The 9,687-nt window shown below is 44.9% G+C and overlaps 1 protein-coding gene across 1 annotated transcript; it reads left to right on the plus strand.

Moving 5' to 3' along the window:
• Positions 1-6,706: 6,706 nt before the first annotated feature.
• Positions 6,707-6,992, plus strand: T265_10004 (hypothetical protein; the record flags this gene model as incomplete). Its single annotated transcript, XM_009176241.1, has 2 exons — positions 6,707-6,761; positions 6,793-6,992. Coding segments are annotated over 2 exons (255 nt in total), but the record flags the coding sequence as incomplete, so codon positions are not given.
• Positions 6,993-9,687: the final 2,695 nt, after the last annotated feature.

A 9,687-nucleotide genomic window follows, 5' to 3' on the forward strand; every position in this document is an offset into this window, starting at 1 on the left:
GTGAATCACTTTTGACGGGAGAGCACATCACTCATGAAGCCAGTGCACAGCGTAATATTTTGATGATAGGCGTGCGAGTCTACATCCCTCTGAAGATGCGTGAAACGTACACCGCTCATAAGGAAGAAACTTCGGCGCAGTTCTTCTCGGTCTTTCGTAAGCACAATCGCCCAGGTCTCTTTGGAACGCTGGAAATGTCGTATGCGTTCAAACGAATCATCGCTTACGTACTTACTGCTTTGAATATCATTAGACCTCAGTTGAAGAAATGTAGTGAAACTGTCATTCTTTTGTTCACCGCCGTTCTATTAACCAGCTGTTCAAAACTGGGCACCGTCAGTACACAGAACGGATGATGACAGTCCCAACGCTGATCAGCCGGACAACTCGAGTAATAAAACACATCCGGCAGTAACTCACAAGTGTTCGGTTTGCGGCAAATCCTTCCGTCATCTGTCATCAGCTAAGAGACACCAGGAGCTGCACGTTGAAAATGCCAATTCTCAGTGTAGTTTGTGCGAATGTTCGTTCCGGAATGACCGTTGTTTGCGGGAACACATGAGGCGACTTCATTTTCCGGTGGACAAAAAGCCTCCGAGAACATCCAGTAAACGAGTTCAAGAATCAGAGCTAAGGGGGAATCCATGTCCCAAATGCAGAAAGTGCTTTTCGACTTGGAAGATTCTGTCTCGGCATCTGAAATGGTCACATGGTGAGAAAGCACGTCAACAATGCGAGGAGTGTGGGGTGTTTTTCCACCGGAAATCAGATTTGGATCGTCATACAAGAACCTTGCATGGAAAGCAAGGCCACCACGTGTGTGAGCATTGCGGGCAAACCTGTTCTCGATTGGATAATCTCAGGAGACATGTTGCACAAATGCACACCAATCACCCGGATGACAAACGACTTATTAACGAGAAACAGACTGATTAATTATTACACGCACACACAAAATTTATCGTACGTTTGGACTGCCGGTGTGACTTCCTGTTTAAAGCCCATCGGAATTCTATCGTCCTGACACTAATTTGGTTTATTTCTTTTTCTTTGTGTGTACTTGTGAGCGGCAGTCCACATTGATTGGAAACTGTAAAAGATTCGATGAACGCTACTTCCGTTTTAATTTGCGAACAAGGCGGAACCCGCAGTATACGTGGGGTTGCGAGGGAAATCACGAGACGAGAATTGCGAGATTTTGAAATTTATCAATAAAACTCAGTAATAAGCTTGCAGGGAATTCCGTATTATTCGTGCCTGAAATTGCACCAGTCCGAAGGTTGCCCATAGGAAACGACGAATCTATCTGAGTTAGTGACAAACGTGCGCGCACAACGCGTTGTAACTCAAATAAATATTGGGTCCATCATTCATGCCGCTAAGCATCTTTCAAGCATGAGATTCGCATCACGTGGTCACGTGTTGATGTGCTCCTCGAATGACAAATTCTCAAATGAGGTGTCCGGTCATGTGAATGATATCATTTTTCTTCACCAATCATCGATTATTCGTATAGCTCGTGTGACAGGCCTTTAAAAAAGAGGTCCAGTGATGTGATTGACTTCATTCTCCGTGCAATTTACTGACCACTAATGCGGTGTTAGTTTAGCCACTGGGCAGGAAACGATGGTCACTGATGTGCAAGTTCGATCCTACGTATGCCCACACATGGCGGAGTAGGGTGTCTTACGAAGTCGTAAGTAATGTCGACCACTTTAAAAATACATGATATACGAGAATTATTTAGCACGCGTGCACAGAATCCAAAATTTATAAATTCCGGGACCGCCAGGCTTTGAATTCAAGACTGTTTCATGCGGGTGGAATGGCTTCATTGTTTCTCGAGTCCATCTACACCATGTACAAGCATGATCCTGTCGGAATTGAACCACGGAGCGTGCTCCAGAATCATGTTTCGAGGCTTCTGCTGTTTGTGATGTAGCTTTCATGGAAAAATTTGATCTTAAAATTCGCATTCATACACTGATTTCAAGCCAACTCGCATGCGTGCAATGCAGTTCTGAAGATTGTGGTAATCATTAATTTTGCAAGGATATTTTCCTCGAGACGTTGTTGAGAGTGACTGGAATTTTCCCACGGTACCCATTTTTCACATACGAGAATATGAAGGGCTAAAGCTGAAGTGTCAATGAACGTGCGAACCAGCTGCTCTATTGGTCTGTCTGTCGCGTACAAGCAGTCAGAAGAGTGACACTAAGAAAGCAGCGAGTGAGGAACAACCAATGAAATCTGTCTCTCAACGAAACCGGTTATTCCATTCGTAGTAATGTAGTCCCGTTACTTTCGGAGCTGGCTCTCCTAACAGATTCAAACATTAATTCTGCTCCTTGGAGTACCGTATATAGGCCAAACCTGTCTGTGTGTCAAGCCCGACTGGTCGGATGTGCTGTCGATTAGCTTCCACCAAATTTTTGGGATTCTCGTGACAAAGACTCGTATGTCATCTAACCCCTGAAGAACTCTCCTTGCACCAACAGCTTGTGTGTTGCCTGTACAGCCGGGCTGAACCAGTGAGAGTGGAATAACTAAAACCTTTCTCTTATCCTCCTGGGACCGACTGTTCCGGAAGCTCCAAGACATTCAAGGCATGCGACAAGGGCGCCCCTACTCCGATGAACATCCAGTTCTGTATCACACCTATTACTGATCAAATGGCTTGCCTCACAACGAAGATAATACATGTTCGATTATCTTTTCTTTTGGTCACCCTCACAGCACATTTTGCGGAACATCTCATCAGCTATTCCACAACACACTATGAAATCAGTGATCTTGATAGTAGGCTTTAAGTATTCGCGTTGCAAATCAGTGCAGTTCTCGGGCAACTGAGAGAATGGAATCTTTGGCCGCCTACGCGATAGAAAGCCATGTATTAGGCGTCCTGGTTGCGCAAGTCTTTCTTGGAACCCGATGGATTCCCAAACGCAATTCTATTCTGCAATTTAACCAAACATTTCATCCTGCATTCAAACCAGCACATTCACATTAGGCGACCGAAATCGAAGCACACCGCTGAATCTTCGACGTCGTGCGGAACAGCGTGCGGTCCCTTTAAGAGAATGTTGACCAGAGTTGAGGAATACGAATCACTAAATCATTCGACTAGTGTGTTCTCAGGAATTCGTGTTTGTCCTGATCTAACAAGATTTTCTTCTAAAGAAAACTGGCGAGTTGCAGCTCCACACACCACGTCAAACAGCGTTAAGGTGAATTTTTACCTGTGAGTGAAGTTTTAGCAATCTTTCCAAAAGGGCGTCAATACTCATCACTCTTTTGGCTTTCTCATGACTCTAGGTTCACAGGAGATGATTCCAAAGGGCACTACCGTAAAAGCTTGATTTATATGAAAGCCTTATTGTGAATAGAAGAATAACGGTGGATGGTCAGAGGACTTAGTGCTAGCTTACTACAGTAATTCTGAGGTGCCTACACCCCCAGACACATTCTGGCGATCTGGATAGAACCTGACACCACGATCGCAACCGACACCAGTTAGCCGGCTTATCTTGTAATGTAACAGACCAGGCGCATTGGAGATCACGCGGTCCCCATTCTCAAAGGCGATTATCACCGACAGCACCCGATTTTTTCGTCATCTTCTTCAAAACCATCTGCCGGACAAAACGTTCACTGAAACTCTGCTTCTGTCACTCCGAACGGGACACCAAAAATAACAGTCCGTTTGGAAAACGACATTTCAGAATACACGATACATGGCCTAGACAACGCAAGCTCTGGTGTTAGACACATCCATCAATGTAAGTTCCAATGGAAGAAGCCTGATAAACGCATCCTTTTAGCTTCAGGGATACACCACTCTGACGTCGTTCTGGGTTGGACACGGAAAACAACTCTGTATTCGGCAAACGATGGTTCAGCATACGCAACACGCGTCCCAACCAACATTGTGGATTCATGCATTGACCTCATCTGTCACACTACAATCAGAACTAATACGGATACCAAGATACGTAAAACGCTCCACAAATTGCACTAAGTGTGCCTGGATTTCAAGTGGCGCGTTTAATGACTGCACGCGCGCGAGCATGACATCACACTTTGCGGGTGCATAGTGCATGCGACGTAAAAAAAGTGACTTTTACTTCCACAAGACGAGGACGATTTGGTCTGCGAATTCCAGATCAACGAGGTTTACGTCATAGTTAATTTGAATACCGGAATTTTGAACGCCTTGTAGCGTTAATCCCACGACCTCATCAATCACGAAGTTAAATGGGAATGGAGAAAGCATGTACTCCTTTCGGACACCGCTTTGGAAATGATGGCTTTTGTAGGTCCCTCCGTAGACGCCCACACTCCGGAAGTCTGGGACTACAAAGCCGTTTATGTGTTCACGAAATTCGTGCCTACTCAGTGATGAGCACGCTTGTCAGACCGGCTAACAGACCGGTCGACCGATTCACGTGAGGCTTGGAAATCCAAGAATACTAGAGTTGTGGGTCGCTTATTCGTATTGCGGTGCTCTATCATCTGACGAAATATGAAGATTTGATTAACGCATCCCTTACCAAATGGTTCCCTAGTGGTAACCATATTCATTACAGGACATTTTTTATAAATGGGCACTATCATCGTCTCTCTTCCAACACCTCCGCTTTTGGCGTCCACCAGAATTCACTGCTTGCGTGCGTCTGGTGGTATCTTGCCACAGGCGAAATTCCAATCAATATCCAAAGAGGTGACAATCTCGTCTCAGAATGGGCCCGCGTCTGATGGCGGCGCATTTGGGAGAGACTCTAAAAGACGATTCTGGTAAAAATTCTTAACATCTGGATCTGCCATTCTCTCAGTTTCCAACCCATTTTTCCGCACCTTATGCGGCACTGGAAAGCAAAGCAAAAAGTGAATGCAGACGAGCGAATCTAGAAATGTGTTTCAAGACGACTAGTATTCAAGTATTAATCCGTGAAATCGTTAACTGATAACAAGGTGATCGGTTTGAGTCCTTGGCCGAGGAGGACGCCATGTGACCAACCGATTTCGGCTATTTTGGAAGATGTACTGCATAAAAGCAACCTGCGGTCGGCACTCAGCTGATGCAGTCGTTGTCCCCAGGTACCGAGTGCAGTCCATGTCTACTACCTAATTAGATCTCGAATGCCCTAAGCCTTCACACTTGTGGATTTACATCTCCGGGAACTACAAAGTTATCTGAGCTTTTGGCTTACCGCAACAGGGCATCATATGCGTCAGAGCTGTAGTTAGTTGGAGCGGAAGCAGACATGACGAACTAATATCGACCAGATTCCCCCTGTGAGAATCCTTCACCAAATTTGTCAGACGAACCGCGTAGAGACAATTCTCAGCGGGTATGCGATCAACCAAGAATCCTTCTGCCTCGATACAAACTCTGCACATAATGCCACAGCAGCTCCAGAATCACCAGACGTGCGAGGCCAGAAGCGAGTAGAGATTGATGGGGAGGTCAGCTCAACCATTGTGTTTGCAGTTTGAATTCTTGCTTGTGAGACACAGCACCCATCAATGCCAAGCGAGTCCAGTGCGAGTGCAAGAGCAGCTTGTTGTCCTGCTTGCTTCAGAGTGCGGTCATTGAACGCGGCCAGAAAGACCGGGTATCCGGGCTCCAATAATTACCTGGGGATACCTGAGGATGTCGGCACCAAGTGACGGACAGATGCTGCACGCGAAGCGGATGCATGACGAGTGGAGCCAACAGTACTTGGCCAACAAGATGATGGTTATTAATTGAGTGGTGACAGGAAGAAAGAACGCGGGCCTCAGTAGTAGCCTGTTTTTGCCTACCCCTTACCCGACCTGCTGTATGCCAAAATTAAGGTAACTCAAGTGATGGGAATACGCGACGGCCGGCGTGACATGAATTCATTTGCATCTTTGCAGTTCATGATCGTACGTGGCCTTGGACACTGTCATGGCGGCTTCATCCAGATACAACGACAAATATGGTCCTCAAGCAAAGCCTTTGCTCGCTTGTGTCAAAGATAACCTTAAACCATAAAAGCCTCATGGCATAATCGAATTCTGCACCTAGATACTATCGTTTATGAAAGAAGTTCGGGACGAAACGTGATGACGAACATGAGGTCAACTCCACTGAGCAACGTGAATCGCTCTCCACGGGGAACCGAAATGTACACCATCTGTTGCGTATCACATGCGCGTACGCAATGGAGTCCTATGCACTAAATATTCGCAACAATGTCTTAGATCTATCCTTGAAGACAAACTGTTGTAGGCAAATGGGGATCATTGCTAAAAGTCGCTGTCTGAGTGATGACATACCAGTGAACTGCGGAGAATGGTGCCCAAGCGAGGACCAACAAGTGTTATTTTTTATAAACTGAGAGACAACAAATAGATTAGTTTTATTCTATGTAAACGCGTTGCTCATACCTTCAAGTGTCGGTTCTTTCATGACCACAGTCGCTGAACTATTGAACATCTGCTCACTTTAAACCGCTGGAGAAAAGAGGTATCTTCATAGCGCTCAACCGGTGAACATTTAGGAGAGTTGCCGACAAAATCTTAGACTTGAGGGCTTCTTTCCCCAAATTGAAACGCATAAGGTGCCACGTATAAACTCAAGTTATGGATCCGTCACTGGGACTATATTTTCAGTCTCCATAAAAAAATAGACCTATAAATTAATGTTCTTTTCGTGGGGTTCACTTCTCGATGACGAAGAATGACAAATGGTGCTTTGAGCATCCTCGTCACCGGACTGCAAACACAGTCTACAGGTAGGTCACAACCTAAGTTCTGAAATATCAGCCCAACAGTCCAAACTACCCTGTGGGGAGATGCGTCGAGTCTATCTGCCCTCAAACTGGAACACGAAGCAATCAAATGCTATCTTTCACGCGCAAGTCCTAAACACTCGCGTTGCTGCATTCGGTGCTTCAAATGGTGTGCAGAAACACCAGCAGTTGGATTGCTCTCCGAATATGCAGCCGGGTGTGAAGGAATCGTAAAATCTTCTCACGACCTTGGATAGTTTTCGCATAAGTTTTCACGGATGTCCCGGAATTCTCTTCTAATTTGCCAACATTTGTGAAGGCCGATGTGCTTTCAGCAACCCAATAGTGCGTTGGATAAGGAACTATGCATCATGTGAATCGTTCCAGATGGCCCATGAGACGCACGTTAATAGGAATACTTTGCTTGGTGTAGTATGATAGAGAAGAATGGTGCACCTGTTGTGCTCTTGATGTTCGTGTGTTACCACACAGCGTGGGACTGAACTTACGCACAGTTTTATATCCCCGCCAGTAATATATCACACGGACATCTGATGGCTACATTTCCCTGGAGAAACTCGAAATAAACGATCTGTCATGAAAACCCTCAGCAAGATGAATGACGTTGAATTGATATGGCGATTAAGAACCATCGAATGAAAGGTAGGGTTTTTGTATCACATTCAGTTCGGGTTTTATTCTTCCTCCGTGAGCATTACGAGTCTCAGTGTCCTGTGTTTTCCAATGTGGGATGCATGTGGCTGCCGAGGAAGCCATCCAGGGGTACAATTGTTCTATTCCAGGATGTCCTGCTCCCCAGCGTTATTCACTCAGTCAAGATGAACAAGCGCACTCGAATGCATAACCTATACGTGTTTGCTCAACCCACATAATAAGGAATTCTACGTTATTATAAGCCCGGCTTTTGCTCAAGTGACTGCCGTGGAGAATTGGTCATCTTCGTCCACCTGCATCACGTAGGTAAATCGTTTCAAATTCTAAGCTGTCATTTTTCATAACGACAATGCCTAGCCTGTCGAACTGCTGGTGTTTTTCAAACTCTTTCGGGCGTTCGAGTCCAGTCCTTCTCTTGATCCCCAAATAAATTAGAGTGATGCGCCACGCACTGGTTCTCACTCCAGTTACTGGGTGTCACCCATACATTGATGTCAGTGGACAAATTTAGCAAGGCTGTTCAATTCGGGTTCCGGATCTTCTCAGTGTACTCTGGGATGTTTAGAGACTACCATAAAGTGCATGGTGCTCATGTGAATTCGCAGCTGTAATCGATGACCCAAAAGACAATTAGGCAGTCGAGGAGAACTCTTTAGACTTAGATAAACACACATTGTTCTTCATTTCTCCCACGGATCGCATGTTATGAAAAACCGTGATCAATAAACTGTCCTCACGCCCCAATACGACAGGACCATCGTAAACATACCCACAAAAAGGGACTTTACCACGCAACAAATAGTGTTATCCTTACACACGATAGACTCACTGAATTGCCCCGTGAATTTTATGTAGTTGGGACATCAAAGCCGATAATCTATTTCACCTCCTACCCCAAACCCAGGAGCTGGTTGTGGGAAAGCTAATCTAAATGAACTGCAGCCATTTCAAAGTACAGTTCGCATTGAGTTGCAGTATCACACACCTTGTCGAAAACTTCAAGATTATCCTTTCTCGCTCCATCCTATCGTCCTAATGAGGAGCGATAGGGCATCTAAGAAACATCCTTTTCAAACCGTTACTAATTTTTCCGTTGAGTACTATGCCTTTCTCAAAAGTTGTCTTCGGTGTCCACGGCATGATTACATCTAATTATTTCACTCACCGGTTAATTGATTGGGGGCACTCATTATACAACAAACAACACACAGTGTTCTTCATTCTTCTCACGGATCTCATGATGAGAAAAACCGTGACCAAAAACTCACATCACACGCCTCAATACAACATGACCATCGCAAACATAGCTAAAAAATGGTAGCAGTGGCTGGTCTCAATGGACCGACGGGAAAATGCGCACTTTCGAACTACTTTTGACTCTGCTGTATACAATGAATATTAAGGGTGGCCAAGAATGATTGTGAGTACTGCTCTTTTTTATTTGTTTCAGTGCCTTTACGACATAACAAGTAGTGTTATTCACGCGGCACACCATAGGCTCACTGTATTCCTTCGTGAATGTAATGTAATTGGGACCTCAATGCCGACAGTCTATTTCACCTCGACTCCCGACCTCACGAACTTGTTTTAGAGAAACAAGTATAAGTGAACTGTAATCGATTCACAGTGCAGTTCGCACTGAGTTGCAGTATCACACATTCGACCAAAAGCTTCAAGATTGTCCATACATTTGACATGATCTTTTACGTTTGTTCCAGGTTACGGGCTGAACAGCCTGGTTTCGGATTACGCCCCGTTGGATGAGTTATTATTTTTCGATTTCCGAAGATATATTAAATCATTGTTGGATATATTTTTCTACCAAATGATTGTGCCATATACATCTTCCCCCTCAGAACCCAGGGATTTTGCTATTCAACAATCTGCTCGAAACGATCCCGGAGATAATTAGATTAAGCCTGATCCCTAAAGCAGATTCTGGGTTCCGTTGAATGAGTTTTGAGTTGTTGCCAGTCAGTTCACATTCGCAACTGTACGAATACCGGAGAACTCTACCTACAAGTAGCCTGATAAGACGTCTTACAACGTCAAAATGATGAGGGATTTAAATTTTGTTGCAGAATCCAGTTTTGATATTCACACCATTGTTGGCGTGTTTTGTGTGCCACGCTGTCACGGTCGAATTATTTTTCGATAACAGCTTTTCAGTACAACGCCTTGCATGTGCGTGCCTTGGATAGTCCCAGGAAGGAATACAGGCCATCAAATTGATTAGTTAGCTCAGGCGGAAGAA

Source organism: Opisthorchis viverrini (genome assembly GCF_000715545.1).
Source record: "Opisthorchis viverrini unplaced genomic scaffold opera_v5_328, whole genome shotgun sequence".
NCBI lineage: Eukaryota > Metazoa > Platyhelminthes > Trematoda > Opisthorchiida > Opisthorchiidae > Opisthorchis > Opisthorchis viverrini.